Here is a 21,586-nt window from a genome sequence, read left to right on the forward strand (position 1 = left end):
GATAAGTAGTTTGACGTCACACAATATTTCTACGTTATTTTGCCATGGTCATCTGACTGCTACACAGTCCTGCGAGGTAAATGTTACTTTTGTAAAGTCTTAGTTTGTGGTGTCACCCATTTATTTCTTTAGTCATATCACACAGTATCTGACAAGTCTTGTCCGCATTACATGTTCTCTATTCTATATTAATGCATGAAGGTCATTTGGTTCTTTTTAGGTTTTCCTTCACCACTTTTTTGACAGTCTTCTAATTCTGACCCCACAACATAACTATAACTCATTGGGGTTCTTTAGTAGACTCACCGAATGACTAAATCTGAAACTTTGACAAAATATGGAACTTATTTACAGGAATAGATGGTATATTTTTATGACTTGATTTTGCGGTTTTATTCTTTCCTAAACATTTAAGAACGCCTCCATTCCTTCTGGAAAGCAAAGGTTTCCTGCACATTCTCCTCCCCACATTTCTTCTAGTCTTCCTTTTCATGCTGACTGTGTATCTCCACCTTCACCCTCTCAGTCCACTCTATCACACTCCTCTGCGCTAATGAAATTCACATCCAGGCCGCAGACACAATCGCCACTGTTGAAGGTAACACCAACCTGCATGTGGTTGTCACTTGTTTTCTATCAACACAGTTTACAGTCTGATTGCTTAAAAAAGCATGGGCACATTTGGTTTCAAGCTTAAGTTTGGAAATACTAATTACTAATTAGAACAAAACCCTTATGCATATTGTATCCAATATTGACGCATGATACATGTGTTTACTTCTTGTGCTTCTTTTCATGCATGGTATATTAGTTATAATGTACTGATAAATATTTAAGACGAGATTGTCAAGAGGTTTCTCCAGGGCACAGATTGAAGCAAGTAGTGCAGCATCATCAGGGAAAGCCAGGCGGCTGTCACCAGGTTCACACTGTCTGAACCATGGGCACAATGAACCTGGGACAGGCTTGCCCATTGCCCCCCCATGTGTGTTGTTCTGAAACGCTGCAGAGTTTTTGAATAAACACTCTTTGAACATTGACTCGGAACGGAGCTCCAAGTGAAAGAGGTAGTCCATGCATATCTTTCCCCACCCACATCAGTATTTAGACTGCCAGCTCTCTCCCTACATGTAAAAGGGGGGAGAGTTGTTACTCTTTACAATGCGGGCAGGAAGCAGCCGGAGCGGACCGCCTCTTTTACTCAGAGCTCCTTTCAGAGTCAATATTCAAAGTGTGTTTATTGAAAAACTCTGCAGCATTTCAGAACATGACACACATGGGGGGCAATAGGCATACCTGTACCGGGCTCATAATGCCCATGCTTCCAGCAGCATGAACTCAGCGGCAGATTTCCTTTAACATGCCAGAGTGTGCAGCAACTCATAGATAAGGGTCCTATGTATTGTTGCAAAGCAAAGGCATAACCCTTTGATGATTTAAGAGTGAAGTCGCTATTAACTTTCATCTTCGTGATGTCTCCTTTAAGTGTATTTTACTAACATATCAGAAGCCCTGGCAGAGTTGGACTTCGTGCTTCTACAGCTCACACTGTCAAGTGCTTTTTCTTACTTTATGTTCTGTAAGACAGAACATCGCTTTCAGCTGTTGCAGAATTTGCATCAGTAACTACAAATAAACCAGTCATCACACGTTCTACTGCAGGCAGCTGTTTTGCTTTTTGGTAAGATTTTATCTTAGAGGGTGCCATACAAATCCGTTTTCATACGGTAAAGCTTTGTCCACTACTCTATAATAAGGTATAATAAATTTGGTGACATGCATTAATGCCAATTGCTTTATGGCTGTAATTGAAGCTAAGAGAGTGCTGATCGACCTGTTATATTGTCAGTTGGCACTTGTTAGGCCTCATGCCCACGGCCGGGTCGGATTCCGACTATGAAATTTTACAGCGGAATTAGACCTGGCGCCCCCGCCCCCCCCCCCCCCGGGACAGACATTGCTGTGGAATTTGCGGCAGGTGTCCGACCCTGAATTCCACAGCGATAACGCGCCTGTGGGCATCCGGCCTTACTGGGAACAAAATCTGCCAGTTTAAATGGACCTTTAAGGGGTATTCTAGCAATATCAAGTTATTCCCTATGCACTGGATAGAAACTACCTGATCAGTGGAAGTTTAACCGTTGGTACCCCCATGATCGCCAAACTGGGGTTCCAGTGTCAGTCTGCATGATTGGCAACGAATTCAGCAGCAGCGCACATGAGCGGCCACCACTGTATTTGCTTCAATGGGACAGCTAGGAATAACCAAACACTCAATTAGTGGAGTTGCTGGCAACCGGTGGGGGTCCCAGCAGTCAGATCATCAAGTAGTTATCCCTTAACTTGTGGATAGGGAGTAACTTAATATCTACTAAAATACCTCCTTGAAATAAAATCAAGATAAAGTAAGAAAAGCAAAGTCATATAATTGCACAATGTGTGCAACTTTATTCAGAAAGTAAGTTTTCTTTAAGCAAAATCAAATTGTCCTCTGCTGTTATATCCTTGAAAAGGTCATGTTAACAGTATGAGTCCACTAACTTGAATTGCTTACAGAAATTTTCCATTAAAGTGCAATAAAACACTCTATTAAACATTGTGAGTTAATAACTAAAGCCTGCAGTCCAATTACTAAGCATTAGGGTTACTAAATAAAGAAATTACAGACAAAATGACTCCAACAATGTTACATTGTCCGGGTGCAAAACCAACTAATGGAAGACAGGTGGCCGTGTAATTGGCCTATAGTGTTGAGCAGAGGCAAGGACATGGGACTATTTTTAAAAACTATAGCATCAAATCCCTCCTTCTTCCTACTGAATGATGTGAAGTGCTGTGATCTGTGGGAAGTCAGTAGGGACTTATTCTGGATGAACAGTCTTTTCATGCAGCCTCTTTGGTTAGGGATATTTTATACCGTATATAAAGTAAATCATGAATGTGACGCTAATATGTGCACAAGTGCAGAATTACAGATAATGTATTATACTATGGGACATGCACAAAACTAGGAGTTACAGAGCTGTGAAAGAGTATTTGCCCATCACCCAATTTCTTCTATTTTTGTTAAATGTTTCAGATCGTCCAAGTAATTTTAATATAAGATAAAGACAACATGAGAAGACACAAAATGCAGCTTTTAAATGATCGTTTTACTGAAAATAAAGAGCCATTGAAAACCTGAATCACCCATGTGAAAAATTGTTCCTATAAATCTAATAACCAGTTGTGCCACCCTTGGCAGTAACAACGCCAATCGTTCACTCAGCTACCCTGGAGGATTTCAAGCATAAACTGCCCCTAGAAGGTCTTCCCACAGTATCTCAATGGGATTCAAGCCACTCCTAAACCTTAATTTTGTTTCTTTTGAGCCATTCAGAGGTGGACCTTGCTTGTGTGCTTCGGATCATTGTCCTGCTGCATAACCCAACTGCGCTTGAGCTTTAGGTCATGAACTGATGGGTGGACAATCTCATTCACAATTTTCTTAAAGAAAGCAGAATCCGTGGCTCCATCAATTATAACAAGTGACCTTGTTTCAGCAGAAACAAAGCCCCTCCGGACCATCACACTATCACTGCCATGTTTGACTGTTGGCATGATGTTCTTATTGTGAAGTGCAGTATTATAATTACATCAGATGTAACGAGACCCATGATGTTTTCCAAAAGATTGCACTTTTGACTCATCAGTCCACTGAATATTATTCCAAAAGTCTTGGGGTCATCTAGATATTTTTGGCAAATGTGGGAAAGCCTTTCTGTTCTTTTTGGTCAGCAGTAGTTTGCATTTTGCAACTCTCCTACGGATGCCATTATTTTGGGTTTATGTACATTGCCCTTAACTGAAGCAACCAAGGCCTGCCAGTATTTAGATGTTCGTCTGGATTCTTTTGTGACGTCCTGAATAAGTCATTGATGCGCTCTTGAAACCAGCCTGTCCTGCGAAGGTTCACTATTGTTCCAAGTTGTCTCCATTTGTGGATAATGGCTCTTACGGCAGTTTACTGGAGTCCCGAAGCCTTAGGGCGCCCACCCACTGGCGATTTGCGTTTCTCTGCATTTTGCGTTTTTTCTCAAGTGCAATTAGAATTGAATGTACTCCCACCCACTGGCGTTTTGCGTTGCGTTGCGTTTTTTAACATAGGAACTGTCAGTTGCATATGTGTCCTTATTTTTCTCCTAATGCACCCATGAAAGTCAATGGAAATTAATGGAAACGCCGCGAAAACGCGGCAAAAAACGTCGCGAAAAACGCGGGAAAAACGGCGTTTTTCACGCACGGAAATCGCAAACGCCAGTGGGTGGGCGCCCTTAGGGTGCATTTAGACTGAAAGATGATGGCTCAAAAATCGCTCAAACAGCAGTTTGAGTGACAGTTTTGAGCGATTATCTTTGCATAACTCTTAAGTAGCTAATTAACTACTTAAAGAGTTAAATGTAAGCGGAGTTACATTTCTGTTCTCGCAGTTATCAGAGGTGTACCTTTGAGCTGATAGCACCGAGGAACAACAGGAGGGCTGACAGCTCCTTTGTTCTCCCAGCTTTCAGCTGGTATCCTGCTGGGAAGTATCAGTGGGATACTAGCTGAAGGAATGCTATCAGCGCCACCCGCTGAGAAAACCAGCGTGTGGCGCTGATAAGTCATGGTTGATTTCTAGCTTGCTAGGAATCAACGATGAACAAACAGTGCACGATGGCAGCGTGTTTAGACACAATGATTATTGCTCAAAAGATGGCTTTTGAGCGAATTTTGAGCGATATTCACTGTGTCTAAGTGGGCCTTTAGCAATGCCTTTGTCCCCCTTTCCTGACCGGTATATTTCAGTGACCTTGTTGTGTATCTTTAGACCTCCTAACCTGCTTCACACCGCCAGACTGATTCTGTTTAAGTAAACAGGTCTGGTAGTAATCAGGCCTAGATGTGGCCAGTGAAATTGAACCTGATTGAATAGGTTGATTTGGTAGCCAAGGAGGCACTTTTTACTTTTTCACATAGCGCTAGGTAGGGCTCAACAGCATTTTTCCTCCAATACATTACATCATCATTCAAAAACAATTTTTTGTGTTTACTTAGGCTATGTCTAGTATTAGAAGTAGTTTGATAATCTGAAACATTGCAGTGTGGCAAATACGTAAACATAGAAGAAATACTTTTTCATAGCACTGTATATACAGGATTATTCCCAGGACACAAGAATATATATACAGTAAGCAGCCACCATATCCCCTCTGCAATTCCATACTGCATTACATACAAGACGGAGATAAGGTATTACGTTTACCTTTTGCAGTCTCCATGATGACATTTACAAGTCTCTCTTTCCACCCATCCACAAATAGGCATGATTTTCGAAGACCTTACAATAAGTAGGTGGGGAACAAGTCCTTCTGTGAATATAGATACAGGTCGTATATATTATAATGGCATCCTGTGCTGCTGTTTCTTACTATCGAAAAGTCATGCAATGTACCATAATTATCTTTTTTTAGATTTTCTAATAAGATTACCGGCACCTGTGTCCTATGAAAATAGCTCCTTTGTTTTCCAGCCAGGCATTTTTGAACCTTTCAATGTCAGCAAATAAATAGAAAGGGCAGACTGATCCACTTACAGTCAGTAACACTGATGTACGGTTTGTGTTTGAAACAATTAATTATGTAGTGAAACGCTTTCAACTTTGCACAATGTAATTATAAACATTTTCCAAAAATTTGACATGCATGGCAATCAGTAATGTCACAAGAGTCAGATTGCTGGGGTCCCGGACGCTTACTTTCATGTTCTTATATGGTCCTTTGACTTTATTGAAGATGAGGTGTACATGTGCAGCCAACTCTAATGAATGATCTACAGATTTCTGACATGTCGCTTCAAACGGCTTTTGAATTAGACTAAAACAATAATTATTACATCTACCACATAAGTGTCTCCTGTTTAGTAATCACAAATTGTGGTAGATTTCTCTTAAGCCCTTGACAGGAGACCTCTCCCTCATATAGTACTAGTTCTGGTATCACTATGTCCTGTGAGTCATTCTGCTCTTAAATGTCAGTGTGTTTGGCTGCTTCACAAAATAGCATAGTACTTTATGGGTATCAGCAGTAAAAGCATGCTGTCCCCTTAGCTGGTATTCACCGCTGCAGCCATAACAACTGACAAACCTTGTTTATGTAGAGGCGCTCCAAACACTTGTTCTTTTACTTAGAGAGTTATGCGAAGAGCAGGTGCTGCGCCCGCTTCCAGCACCCTGTACAGTCCAGCGTGCACAGTAGGAACGGAGAACACTTACAAACATTGCATGAGCATTCATTATTCAAATTGGATGTATATGCAAAAACGTTTATAGTTGTAATCCAAAGATTTCAGCAAATCCAAGTGTGGATCTTAATTTTGGAACAGTTTTACCTACAGTTTTCTATGGCAGTACTGAATTTGGTTTTAGTATGTGAAACGCGGTTCGTGACACTTTACCTTCAGGAAGGCGCAGCCTACAGGCCCACGCGTTGTACATTGTACAGACGGCATCAGTCATATAACTCTTGCAGGACAACTGGCACAACTCCGAAAAGTGTGTGTCACGTATGCGAACTGGCCTTGTGTGCGCAAAAATGACAGTAATATGCGTAGAAGCATATGCAACACACAGATTATGTACTACTTCCAACCTGCGGCGAACGTTTGTGCATAAGCTCATATGATGCCACCCTCAGTCATATAACCCGTGCAGGAAGACTGGTGCTGCTCCGCTGGTTTCTGCAGTGTGCTCTGCTGAACCTGAGCAGAACACATTGCAGAAACCAGCAGGTCTGTGCCAGTCTTCCTGTGAGGGTTATATGACTGGGGCTCTCTGTGTGATGTACAATGCGTGAACCTGCAGGCTGCACTACCCTGAGGGCTCAGTAACAGTAGGGAATTTGCACAGCTAACTTACACGCACAAAAATATTGCGACTATTAGAACCAATGGCTTCCTATGAAAACGTTCAGACGAAGGAATTTTGAACGCGCAAAAAAGAAGAAAAAAAAAATCACACTTAAAAAGATGGGACATCCGCAACTAAAATTCAGCAACTGCAATTATAGGTCTTGAACCTTTCTTTGGTGCGCAAAACACAGGAGTCTCCATAGATTCCTATGGAAGCTGAGAAAAAAGGGAGAGGAAGATTAGCAGGGTTTAGCTAAACATTCCCATTGTTTAACTTAAACTGCTAAACAATGGGAGTGGGAGGGAAGATTAGCAGAGTTAAGCTAAACATTGCTATTGAATGTATGTTTCCTGCTGGCCAGACAAAATAAAAATCTCTCAGCAGCGCATTTGTTTGGCAACACTCCGCTCGTGTGAATGGGCAATTTTACCGCTAATAAGTCTCACAGAAAATCGTCCATTCATGTAGTTTTTTTGCGGAGTTAGATGCAATTTTTTTGCATGCAGAATATTTGCATGATTAGGTCCCTCGAGTGAACGAGCCCTGAAGGTGGAGTGTCACAAATTGCGGTTTACATACTAAAACCAAAACCAGTACTGCTACTATAGGCACCTATCTCAGATTTGTCTAAAGAGATGGAGAATGCACACTGCCGATACGTGAACACACAGGTTTTTGACTGCCTGTTGTAGTTGACAGGGTGTTGTAGTTTTTGACCGCCTGCTTTCTGCTCTGCCAGCGCCATCTTGAAAAGCATGAGCAGGAGGTAGCGGTACTTCAATACAAAAGATGGAGTTTTATCCATCACCTAAGGCTGGGTAATTATTAGGATTGCATTCGCATACTTTGAGGGAATTTTTTTTAATTGGCTGCGCCTTCGGAATACTCCTTTAAGTATCTAAATAACATATCTAACATATTTTGTTTATCATCATGTTTCTCCCTTTTCTTATAAATTATAGTTTATGTTGTGTCTGTTCTGTATTCTTATATGTGCATTTTTCCCATGCTATTCATAATGTATTTCATCCCATTACTTACATTTCCATATGTTGTTTGCATGTTAACAGTTATATGGCATTTTTGCATGGGTTAATAACCTTAATAAAGATTAAAAATGGTTTGGTAAATTCAGAAACTGATTCCTGTCCTATGGTTTTTCAGACTATTTATAAAAGTGATCTAGTAGTTGTTGGTAAACCTCCTCGTAGTCCTGTGATGTCTAGAAAAGCCTGCAGTTCACCAGTGAAAAGCCCCAAAACCATCCAAAGGGTAGAGTAATCTGAATCCATTTTGTAAACTTCTTTTTAATCATGAAGCTTGCTTTACCAGGAGTTGTTTTTGGATTAGAAAAAAAGGAAACAGTGCGATGTTTGTCAATAGACAATGTCGGGTACTGCAGCTCTTCACTATTCAAGGGAAAAGGGCTGAACTGCAATACCAGAGACAGCCCATGCACAAGAGTGGCGCTGTTTCTATTAGGCCATTTTTTGTAAGCCTGGACAACCACTTTAAAACTCACATTCTCGCTCACCTTCAGAACGCCAATAGTGTGACTCTGACCCTCAACCACTGCATTATGATATTCCTTTACTCTCTTCTTTATGTGTGATGAATGCGCCTGATTTTACAACACTATACACGTATGTCTCATGTATGTTGCTTTTTTGCTTAAAATGTACATAATTGTGTTAGTGATGTGCATTACTTATGTACTTATTTTGATGCAAAAATAATTATGTATGTAGAATTGTATTTTGCATTCATGTGATGCTTCTTGTGTATAATATCTTAAAACCTGTCTGGCTGTTCTTTGAGCAAAATATTAGGAACTAAAACCAGAATTGGACCCTTAAAGGAACTTTAGGCATAGAAAATACACACACACAAAAATATCCAAGCAATAGAAAGCCAGTAGACTGTGTCACACTTTGTAGTGCGTACAGCCCATTAACACTGATGACTACCGTATAGATTATATAATTTATATTTTTGTTCTCTGTATATTTTTATTATAAACTTCATGCTTATGTTATACTGTAGCAAATAGTAGCCTCAAATAAATTTTAAAAAACTCTAAAATATTACTTTTTTGGGGCCTATAACTCAATTGCTATATATAAACACTGATGGGAACAGTGATTAACTTTAATACAGGTAATGTCCAATGAAAGCCCTCAGAAGTACCTCTTCAGTTCTTACATAGGGATGAAATGCCCTTTTATGAAATGTGTTATTTAATAAAGCATACTACAGCATAAACCAGCCTTATGTTAGAGACCTCTGGTACGTTTGCCATCCCAACAATCTATCTATCATGGCACTTCGATACTTAAACAGGACAGAGCAGTCTAAGGAGATGTGTAGCATGCTGCTTGGCTTATATCTGCTTACATGTTGTGCTGCTGTATGTGGATATAATGGTAATCTTGGGGATGTGAGACTATTCCATGGGAAGACTAAGTTATACCCCTTTTACACGGAATAATTCTCGCTTGAATAAGCAAGTGAGGTCCCTGTTAGTCGTTGGCGCTTGTGCAGATCATGGCTGAGAACCGCTCACATCCTATGTACAACACTTTGCGGGGAGTGTTTAGACATGACAAGAAGCGAGCGAACCAGCGATGATTTTTATACAGGCTGAAACTGAACGACAAATGAAAAGCTACTGAAAAGTGCACGATGGCTGGCGTTAGACGTAATGATTAATCGTGCACTTTCCTTCCTTTGAGCAAATTCTGAGCTACAATTGTTACATATAAATGGGCCTTTACTTGTACCTGCAGTCTTAATGTTTGCATTAGGGCTCGTTCACATTGACCTTGAATGCCATTCCAACTTTCTGTTGTTTTGCTCCATTTTAGGTGCACAACAAGGACATTATGGGGGTGCTGAATCTGGCATATGCACCCAAAAGACCATAATGGTGCCTTCCAGGTTTCTGTTATAGTGTTTGGCATTTTAGCAGATTTAAAAAAATATTGCGGCATGCTGCGCTAAGTTTTCCAGCAGTTTAAGGGAATCTGTGACAGAGGCTACAAATGGAACCCCAGGCGCAGATGTCAGCGTGGCCCAAATACAAATTGCTTATATTCATACATGTGAAGGTTTCCATATTTGCCTGGACTTTTACTAAACCGCTATGAAGTCAGTGTTTCTTTTGCTGCAATGTTTGTTAATCATGTACGGTGTGTGCTTTGTATGTGAACCTCAGAATATAGTATAATATATACTAAACTGCCCTTTGCAATTTAAGTTAATTGAAATAGGATGTGCAAAAATGTGTTTATAGCTGGTGTAAACAAGGAGTATAGCTTTATTACTGAAGTCTTTTATTAGTAGTATGTGTTCAGAATTTTAATTGTAGATTTGGCGATGCTAAATAACTAACACAGACAGTCATATGTATGGCCGGAAGTATTGTGGACACACCTGACTATCACACCTATTGGGCATTCCATTTGAAAGCATAAATATGGAGTTGGGTTTTCCCCTTTGCAGCTAGAGCAGCTTTCACTTTTCTGGGAAGGATTTCAACAACATTTTAGAGTGTGTCTGTAAAATTTATGCCAGTAAAAAGAGGTAGTTCAGGACTGTTTATAAATTTTTTTCTATTGATGACAGACAATTCATTAATATATGATCGACGGTGAACTGCCACTCCTAGCCAATGAGCCGATTCCCATTGAATTCAATAGGAGCTGCGCCTCCAATACCAACCCAGGCCACTACACTGTGGTCAACGCTTTCTACTTCCTGTTTTGAATGGCAGGTCCACGCTGGTTATTATTAATGACCTAGCAGTCATCACTCGGAAAAGAAAACAAGGTTCCGCAATACCCCTTTAAGCCAAAAGAGAATTTGCAGTCATTGCTGTTGGACAGAAAGGTCTGGCTCACAATCTGCATTCAAGTTCTTCCCAAAGCTGTTCAGTGGGACTGAGGTCAAGGCTTTGAGCAACCACTTGAGTTCTACACCTAACTCATCACACCAAGTTTTTATGAATCTCGCTTTGTGTACATGACACAGTCATGCTGGAACAGAAAAAGGGTCTTCTTCAAACTGTTGTCTCAAAGTTACAAAGCTACAATTGTCTAAATTGTTGTATGCTATAGTATTAATATTACCCTTCACTGGAAAAAAGGGCGCAAAACTGAAGAAACAGCCCCAGACCATTGTGGCTCCTTCACCAAATTTTACAGTAGGCACTGTGCATTCTAGTAGGTTACATTCTCCAGACATCCACCAAAGCCAGATTCATCCAGATAGTGAAACAAACACTTTTCCACTTCTTAAGACTTCCAGTATTGGTGAGTTACACCACTGCAGTCAATGGCATTATGAATGGCAAACATAAAAGGGGTATTCAAGGACTTTATTGATGACCTATCCTTAGGACAGGTCATTAATAGTTATTTGGAGTGGGTCTGTTGCTCGGAATTAAGCCAATCATTTAATCATTCAACCCACTGTCAGTACAGCATGTTGGACGTGGTTAGGGGAGGCAGTGTAATAGCAGACTTCATTCTCATTGAATCAGGGTTGGATATCAGGCCCTGACCTGAGCCGGAAGTGTAATTAGAGACAACTCTCCTATGGATTTCCTAAACAAACCACCTATGATGACATGATTGACAGCAGGCCAAATGATCAGCTGATCAGCAGGGATCTTGAGCGACAGACCCCTGCCAATCAACTACTGATGACCTATCCTGAGGACAGGTCACAAATAGTTAAATTCCCAGGATACCATTTTAAGGTGTTGTGTGGCTGCTTAAGCACTAACATCCCATTTCTTGAAGCTCGTCACACAATTTTTATACTTATCACTTCCAGAGGCAGTTTTGAACTCTGTAGCGAGTGATGTAACAGAGGATAGGTGATTTTTGCACAACACTCACTTCAACACTTGGTGGTCCTGCCGTTTGTGTTGGTATGCTGCTTCATAGCAACTGTTATCCTAGACCTTCCACTTCACAGTAATAGAATTTGCAGTTCACCGGGGTCGACCAGAAATTTTACAAACTGTCTGACTGGCAAAGGTGGCATCCTATGACTGTGACACATTTAAAGTCAGCGAGCTCCTCAGTACGACCCATACTGTGGGTCGTACTGCTAGTGTTTGTCATTGGAGATTACATGCCTGTGTGCTTGATTTTATGAAGCAGTTTGCAATGGATATGACTGAAACAGTTTAACTCAATAATTAGGAGGGATGTCCACATACTTTGGTCCATATAGTATAAGTGTGTATTCTAAAGTCCCATTTACACGGAGCGATGATCGCTAAAATCACTAAAAAGCGATCGTTTGAGCAATAATCGTTGCATCTAAACATGCGGCCATCGTGCACTTTTCATGCATTGCTAGCTGATCGTTAAATTTAGTCCAACCTAAAAATCGGTCAGCCTTATCAGCAGTTCTCTGCGAGTAGTGCTGATAGCATTGTTTCCCCTGAAGAGCAAAGGATCTGAGCGCAGATAAGAGCCTTTGGGCTATTAACTGCTTTCAGCTAAGGCTTCATTTGCACAGTTAATTGCTCTTAAGTAGCGGAGTAGCTACTTAAAAGTTTATGCAAAATGATCGCTCAAAGCTGTCACTCAAACTGTCGTTTGAGCGATCTTTGAGCTATCATCACTCCGTGTAAATGGGTCTTAACTTTGGTGAGGGAATCCACCATATACTCTACTGAACTTTATTATGGTCCCCCATTTACAACTCAGTGTTAACTAGACATCTTACAGCTGACCTGGGGTAGAGAGGTCATAGTGTGTTATCTGTAAAACACAAAGCTTTGCCTGTATAAGTGACATGTGCTTAGCTTATGTTACTTGCAACAGTCTTGTAAGCAGATTATGTTCAGTGTAAGAGTATTGTTAACAGTCTGTCTGCATTATGTGTACCGATACTCTGCAATGACCGACCGTGAAGAACTAGACAGTGTATGATCCGTGTATATTATACTAATCATAAATGTAATTTCTCCCAACAGCGAGCTGTGTTCACTCATGAAAACATCCAGGCTATGGGGGAACCGTAAGTTTACCTTTTCTCCATGTGTATTTATGTGAAGTGTCTAAGTTTGATGAATATTGCTATGTACCGTGCACTATGATAAAGAATTTCGATTATTGACCTGTTGCATGTGCAACCCAGGAGGTCCCCTTGCTGTGCCTTTCATAGGTGCAGTGCATAATCACTAGCCTTCTGGGTACTTTGATATCATGTATTTAACCTGTTATGGACCGGCCCTGTTTTTTCCAGTTGCGTCTTTTTCCTCCCCACTTTCAAAAAAACCTTAACTTTTTTATATATCCATCAACATAGTTTTCTGAGGGCTTATTTTTTTGTCGGATGAGTTGTATTTTTCAATGGTACTATTGGACCATATAATTTACTGAAAAATAGAGATGAGCGAGCACGCTCGGATACAGCAGTTACTCGAGCGAGCATCGCTCTTCTCGAGTAACGGCTTACTGGTCCAAGCATGCTCAGGGGGCAGTGGGGGGGGGGGAGGAGTGAGAGAGATCTCTCTCTCCACCCCACCCCCCACCCCCGAGCACGCTCGGACCAGTAAGCAGTTACTCGAGAAGAGCGATGCTCGCCCATCTCCACTGAAAGACTTTTAAAAAAATTGAAGTGGGTTGAAATGGAAAAAAAAACAAAAAACAATTCCGCCATCTTTGGACAGTGCTTGTTTTTACGATGTACATACTCTGGCAAAAATGGCATGATAACTTCATTTTGTGGGTCAGGTGTTATTATGGCGATAGCAAATTTATATTATATATATATATATTTTTTTTTTTTTTTGCCATACTATTTAAAAAACTAAGTATGTTTGGAAATAATAAAAGCTTGATTTTTGCACCACATCCTGGTAGTTTTTTATTGGTACCATTTTGGAGTACATACAAGTTTGCAGTCGCTTTTTATCACTTTTTTTGTGCATATGGTATCCTCTGTATATTGCATCTTCCATATAGTAGAGCCTCCTCTCTGATGCTCATTAGGCTAGTTATATAGCGAATGAAAAAAAAAATTAGGGGACTGCTTCTTTAATTGCCACTTAGAAAACAGCAACAGATGCTCCTTAACCACTTCCAAATGTGCGTTGTACATGTACGGCACACCTGTAACAGCCACAATCAGGGTTAGCTCTGATCACGGCCATTAACCCTTCAAATGGACTGTCAATTCTGATAGTGGCATTTAAATGTGATGAACAGGACTGAAATGTCTAGCCATGGATGAGATCATGAGGGCCGTTCAGGTATCATAGCAGCCTGGGGTCGTTTGAAGACCCACAGGGCTGCCATGATTATGCATTGAGACCTGCCTGTGGCATGTCTTAATAGATCACCTGTCAGAATACAGTATAATGTATGGTAACAACTTAAAAAATAAGAGAAAAACAAGGAACAAAGATTTTTTAAATTATTGTAAAAAAATATTAAAAGTTAAAACCCGCCACCCCCCATTTCTCAGTTATTACATTAAATAAAAACAAAATAAAAATTGGTAACACTCCATTAGTAAAATTACAGTTTATTAAAATATCCCCATATTTAATCCAGCACGATGAACACCATCAGAAAAAAAATGCAATGCCAAAACAAAGCTTTTTTGGTCAGCCTGTCTCCAAAAAAAAATAATAAAAATTGATCAAAAAATCCTACGTACTCCAATATGATACCAATAAAATTACAGGTCACCTTGCATAAAATAAGTCCTGACACAGCTGCAACAACAGAAGAATAAAGAAAAAAAGTCAAGCAAGCAAAAAAGATGGTGAGAGAAAATATTTCTTTAAGTAGCACTACATAAAAAAATATATAAATTTAGTAATCGTATTCGCGCACATAATTAAAATGTAATTTTTACTGCACAATGAATGCTGTACAAACATCCCCTAGCCATCCCAAAAAATGAGGCAATTGCGCTTTTTTTCCCAATTTGTCCCACTTAGAAATATTTAAAAGTTTTCCAATACATTACATGGTAGGTTAGATGCTACAACTGAACAATACAACTAGCCACGCAAAGAAGAAAAAAAAACAAGTCCACTTCTAGCTATGTCACCGGAAAAATTAGAGGATATTTGAAAGTGGGGGAAAAAATAAAAAGTAATATAACAAAAAAGGCTGCAGCGGCGGAAAGGGGTTAAAGAGGTTCTGCCTCACCCTCTCCGTTATGCGGTATCAATCAAACTTCACGTCAGCCACTGACACTGGGCAGTAGAGACTGCCTACTTGACAACTGACTTGTATTGCACTCCTAAAATAAGAGGACAGATTCTGGGCCAAGTATGGGGAGGGGCTAGAACAGAATTAAAAACAGAGAAGGAATCATCGAGGAGCTGCAACAAAGTTATGCAGCACATTTCACTTATCAGAGGATGTGATGGCTTATTTTAAGGGTAAATTCAGACACACCATAGCAGAAAAAATTCACTACGTGTGAATGAGGTTTTCACAACTCCATTCAGATTACAATCTGCACTGAAAATATGCAACAAATCTGCCAAATCGGAATGTGGCCTGTTTTAGGATAAAACTGGCACAAAAATATTTTAAAGAATCATAATAATACCCCGTGTGTGAAGAGTGACAAAACCTGATCCTACAATAATGACGTTATACTTTTCTTTCTGTCAGATACCAGTCCTTGTACAACTATACTCCACGGAATGAAGATGAGCTAGAATTAAGGGAAGGCGATGTGATAGATGTCATGGAAAAATGTGATGATGGCTGGTTTGTAGGTATGTTTTCTTTTAGCACATCTTTTTAGGTGCGGTATATACATCAACATTTTACAGTTTTTGAAGAAATGTATAAAGGAAAAAATGCATGCAAAACTGCACTGCTAGCCAAAGAGCGGCTCAATAGAATCTATGTCTACGTCTATGAGCCTATCTTCAGCTAGCATGCAGTGACAGCGCTAGGGCGAGCACCTCAGGTGGTCCATTCTAACAATCGGTGTGGTCTCAGCAGCAGAATTCCCACAATAATCAAAACTTTTGACCCGTCCCTCTGAGGGTGCTTTCACATGGGACGGAAAATTGCACAACCGCTTTATGAAATATGCCATCCCGGAATTCCGCATCAAAATCCAAATGTTAGCAGTGTGGATTTTGGTGCTGAATATTTTCCAAGAGGGCATATTTTACAACTTTGTTGCAGAATATTCCATCCCGTGTGAAAGCACCCTGGCATGTCAAGTTTTTCGAAAGTGCAGTAGGGGGAAAAACAGTGTAGACAGTGACCTGGGACCAAGTAATTGGAATTGGTGGTCGAGCGGGGGAAACGGTTAGCACACTTGGAACTGATAGAAAAGCTAATAGAACCCTACATAGCATAATGAATATAAATAACAACAACCCCATAAATTATATGGTGACGAATGCAAGAAGTCTGATCAGTAAAAGGGGTGAGCTTGAAGCGAGAATGTCTGAAGAAAATTACGAAATAGGAGTAATAATGGAAACATGGCTTGGTGATAATTGCGATTGGGCGATGAATTTACAGGGTTACAATCTCAGGAAAGACCATAGCAACCAGAAAGGGGGAGGGGTTTATCTGTATGTTAAATCTTACTTAATGTCAAGGCTACAAGAAGATATAGGCCGCCTGCAGACGGCCAGGTTGGATCCCGCTGCGAGAATTTTTGCAGCAGGACCCGACCAGCGCGGCACTCACCTATCCCGTGGCTCCGGCACTTTGATGTGCCGGCTGCCAGCCAGCCGATGCATGCGCAGAGCGGAGCCGGTGGCCGGGGAGTGACATTTCTGTGCGGGGCTGTGCGAGCCCCGCACAGAAATAGAGCATCCCGCGATTTGTTTTCTTCGTGTGATTTCGCATGGACAAATCGCGGCCGTCTGCCTAGGATTGCGTTTTCTAACGCAATCCTATGCCAGCTTCCACGGGCGAAAATTTTGCGGGAAATCCTGCCGCGGAATTTCCACCCATGTGCAGGAGGCCATAGGTGTAGGAAATGAACACGTGGAATCTCTGTGGGTAGAAATATAGGGGGGGGGGGGGGGGGGATACAATCCTGATAGGGTTTTTCTATAGGCGACCAAAAATAACAGAAAAAACAGAAAACTTATTACTAAGGCAGCCTGCACACGAGTGTTCCGGATTTCGCAAGCGGATTTTCACCTGCGGGAGTCCTGTGTTTGGCACCTGAATGTGCTTGCGAGTTAGTGCAGATGCGTGAAAAATCACGCACGTATGTACACGGATGTGCTGCTTGAAAAAACATGCTGAAAAAACTGCAGCTGCCCATTCATCTGCTGGCTGCTGTGGAATTATGTGCTCTGTCTTCTCCACGCCTCCTCCATGCCTACTTCCTCAATTTCATGACAACCAGTGTACAGTATCCACCTACTACGCTGTACATCCGCAGATGCATCGCGGATGTACAGCGTGAAAAAAAATCCGCGCTGCAAATCCAACCATCTGGGGACAACTGCGGAAACCATATAAGTGTATTGGCTGCGGCCACAGGCGGACAATCCAGGGAAAATACCGCTGTAGAAATTCCGCCCGTGTGCAGGAGCCCTAAGACAGATAGAAAAGGTGTCAAACCGCAATGAAGTAATTGTTATGGGAGGCTTTAATTATCCGGATATAATATGGGAAGACGAAACCTGCGAATCTCACAAGGGTGATAAGCTCTTGAGAACAATTAAAGGGGTTGTCTCGTGGCAAACATCAAAATTTTACATTACCCCATTCCCCCTGTCACCCCCCTGGCGTAAAATAGCAATTTAAAGCGGTTTTTAAACCGCTTGCTACTCACCGATCCGACGAAATATGGAGTTATAAAAATCTTCTCCCTAAGATGGCTGCCGGTCCTTTCCCAGGGATGCACTGCGGTTTTCTCCCATGGTGCACCGCGGGTCTTCTCCCATGGTGCACCATGGGCTCTGTGCGTTCCATTGCCGATTCCAGCCTCCTGATTGGCTGGAATCGGCACACGTGACGGGGCGGAGCTACGATGACGACGCGGTGACCAGCTCTCCGGCACGAGCGGCCCCATTCACCAGCCAGAAGCACGGACTGCGCAAGCGCATCTAAAAACGCCAGAAGACATCAGAATTAGACGGATCCATGGCGACGGGGACGCTAGCAACGGAGCAGGTAAGTGAATAACTTCTGTATGGCTCATATTTAATGCACGATGTATATTACAAAGTGCATTAATATGGCCATACAGAAGTGTATAACCCCACTTGCTGCCGCGAGACAACCCCTTTAAAGATAACTACCTTACCCAACTTGTGTGGGAGCCAACTAGCGGGAGAGCCACTCTGTACTTATTAACCAACAAACCGGACGGAATCAGGTTGAGGGACACTTGGGAAATAGCTACCACAATATAAATTAAATTTCAGTCGTCATTCAATAGGAAGCCTTATCTGGAGTTACAAAAAAAACGAAACTTTAGCAAAGCAAAATTTGATTGTCTCATTTAATGTTGCAAAAAGTAATTTTGAGCTAATGTCCTCAAAAAAATAACAGTACAGGCATCACATGGGAGAAGTTTAAAAACATCTTAATCACCTCATGTGAGCAGTTTATACCCTTCAAAAATAAAAGAACTACAAGTAGAAGGCAATGAAGAAGCGCTAAAATCATACAGGGAAAAAACAAATCATGTAAATGTCTAAAGCAGGAGGAAGTGCAGAATTGGTTAGAAAAAAAAAAAGATTCAAATCAACAAATCACTGGGCCCAGATGGAAAACACCCAAAGAGCCTAAGGGAACTAAGTGACATAATAGATAGACCGCTATTTCTTATATTTAGGGACTCTATTGAGACCGAAGTTGTACCACGGGATTGGTATATTGCCAATGTGGTTGCAATCTCCAAAAAGGGGTTTAAAAAGAGAGCCTAGTAACTACAGGCTGGTAAGTCTCACTTTAATAAATGGAAATATATTTGAGGGGTTGCTGAGAGATGCTATCCTGGAATACCTCAAGGAAAACAACAGTATAACTCCTCATCAGCACGGAATCATGAGGGGTCAATCATGTCAAACCAACTTGATCAGCTTCTAGAACGAAGGAAGTTCTAGGCTGGACCTGAGAGAATATATTGATCTCGTATATCTGGATTTTTCTGAAGCATTTGACACCGTGCCGCATAATAGACTGATATATAAAATGAGACAGCTCTGATTGGGTGAAAACGTGTGTATCTGGGTAAAGAACTGGGTCAGAGATAGAAAGCAGAGGGTGGTAATAAATGGTTTGTACTCTGATTCGGCCAGTATTAGGCCCCATTCTGTTCAATACATTTTTCAATGACCAGATAGAAAGACTGTTGACTGTAAACTTAACTGGGGCAATCAATGCCAGTCAGCTGCTGCAAAGGCAAATAACGTCTTGGAGTGCATTAAAAGAGGTATAGGGGTGAGGGATGAGTACAGAATTCTTACATAAGGCACTTGTCAGGCCTCACATGGAATACTGTGTACAGTTGTGGACATCAGTACTCATGAAAGGCATTGCAGTGCTTGAGGGGGTTCAAAGATGAGCAACTAAATTAAAAAATGGAATGAGAAGAATGGAAAACCCAGAGAGGCTAACAAAATTGGGATTATTCAACCTGGAAAAAAGAGAGTTAAGGGGCGACCAAATCACTATGTATAAATACATGAGGGGACAATACAAGGATTTCTCCAATGATCTGTTTACACCCAGAACTGCAATGGTAACAAGAGGGAATCCTCTACGTTTAGAGGAAAGAAGGTTTCATCACCAACACAGAAGGGGGCTCTTTACTGTAAGAGCAGTGAGACCGAGGAACATTCTACCTGAGGATGTGGTGATGGCAAAATCGATTGAGGACTTTTAAGAGGGGACTAGACATATTTTTAGAGCGCTATGATATTACAGGATATTGACATTAAATAACCAGCAGGGTTGTTGATCCCGGTCTTGGAGTCAGGTAGGAACTTTCAAATATTGATCCAGGGATTATTCTGACTGGCATTATAGAGGGGGGAAACAAATTTTTCCCCCAAAAATGGGCTAAATTGGCTTCTGCCTCATTGGGGTTTTTTTTGCCTTCCTCTGGATCAACAAAGGTAGGTAGAAACAGGCTGAACTGGATGGACATTGTATTCTCTCAGCCTATGTTATTATCATAGAAAGCTTTTAAATTCCATAGTAAATCTGTTCTTCATACGAGTAAATTCATGGTTCTTAAACTGCAATTTCTTCTCTATTTTCAGGCACTTCTAGAAGAACAAAGTTCTTTGGAACTTTCCCTGGAAACTATGTCAAAAGGCTGTAAATACAGTTGTTTTGTTGAATGCTCAACTTCACATGTATTGCTAGGAAGCACGCATCTTTATTTTTGACCTGAACCAGTTTATATGTAGTCCTGCAGCCTGCCAACATTGTCTAGCAGTATTAGAGCCTTCTCGGCCCAGTCCAATCACTACTGATAATCTTCTAGCACCAATCGTTACTTATTCACTCCTCATCAATCTGCAATTTCAGATGACGCGCTGCCTCTAATGATGTGTGTTTTAGAAGCTTTTCAACAAGTTAGAAACACTGTGTAAGACACTTTAAGAACACGAGGTATTAAAAGATGCTAGCCTGCTTAGATACCTGTTCATAGGAGCAGGTAGATGTGGGTAAACTAATTGCTACTGGGACGGCTCTGATCCATCACAGATGGATCTCGCAGCCTGTCGTTTCAAAGGGTAATGGTGTCTGATGACCCCAGCATTATATACTTAATGGTTCCCTGGTGTATGAAAGCAGGTTTTCCACAGGGTATGAGTAGTGGATAACAGATGAAACATTAGATCTCGTCACAGTCACGTCTATGTGATATGAATAAAACATATGAGAATATACTGCTTTGTTGCATTGTTACTGAGTTGTTACTTGCTGAAACAAATCCTAAACGGAAAAAAAAAATGCAAAAAATGTAAGCAAATTAACGTGAATTTTAGATGTTACTTGAATTCACATCGCCTAAATGCTAGGGGGGCCATGAAGAAAAAACTGAAGAAAAAAAAAAAAGACACCTACTATATGTCAGTCACAATCAGTACTGGAACCTGACATCACAGTGGACAGAAGCAATGTGGTCGGTTGCCATTTGTAACTGCACATTTACCTTTACATAAATTTCTCTTTATAATCCACAATTGTTAATATTTTCTAGAAAAAAATATTGAATGAAGGAAAAATTTGATGGGCTGATGAATCATTCGAGTGTTTGAGCAGCTGCCTGTGAATCCACTTTCTCATCATAACTGTTGCTTAACCAAAGAACACAATGACGAGTTCTTCGAGTGCCATATTCTGGTTCATAAGGTATTCATTTCTGTTAGGCTCTGTTCACATTTGTGCCGGAGGCTCCATTATGAGCTTTTGTCTCAGATTCCGTTGTTTTTGATGGGAAGAGTAGCAATGCATGCTATCATCGGGATCCATCAGTCATTGCCAGTTACCGTCCTGTAACAGATCGGACTCTGTGTCATAGTTTACATTTGATGAAAGCTTCAACATAGATGTGTTCAGAGCCTTACGCCACATCAACTGGAGTACATGTCAGACCCTTTATATGTGCCTAATATAACAAACGTATATGCCCTCTTAGCCAGATATTATAAAGGCTTAGAAA

General features: G+C 41.0%; 1 protein-coding gene across 15 annotated transcripts in view; it reads left to right on the forward strand.

The window, feature by feature from the left end:
* The window catches only part of SORBS2 (sorbin and SH3 domain containing 2), a 228,832-nt gene extending 208,022 nt beyond the window's left edge, over window positions 1–20,810 (forward strand). For 12 of the 15 annotated variants that reach the window (XM_066573447.1, XM_066573433.1, XM_066573437.1 and 9 more), the window contains 5 exons: window positions 416–598; window positions 8,093–8,200; window positions 12,921–12,964; window positions 15,586–15,692; window positions 20,175–20,810. In XM_066573447.1, the coding sequence (XP_066429544.1) occupies window positions 416–598; window positions 8,093–8,200; window positions 12,921–12,964; window positions 15,586–15,692; window positions 20,175–20,236 (504 nt within the window). In that variant the 3' untranslated portion in view covers window positions 20,237–20,810. The remainder of the gene's footprint in view (window positions 1–415; window positions 599–8,092; window positions 8,201–12,920; window positions 12,965–15,585; window positions 15,693–20,174) is intronic. The other 3 variants (XM_066573439.1, XM_066573446.1, XM_066573436.1) reach the window with 2 other exon arrangements.
* Window positions 20,811–21,586: the final 776 nt, after the last annotated feature.

Source organism: Eleutherodactylus coqui, chromosome 7 (assembly GCF_035609145.1).
Source record: "Eleutherodactylus coqui strain aEleCoq1 chromosome 7, aEleCoq1.hap1, whole genome shotgun sequence".
Taxonomy (NCBI): Eukaryota; Metazoa; Chordata; class Amphibia; order Anura; family Eleutherodactylidae; genus Eleutherodactylus; species Eleutherodactylus coqui.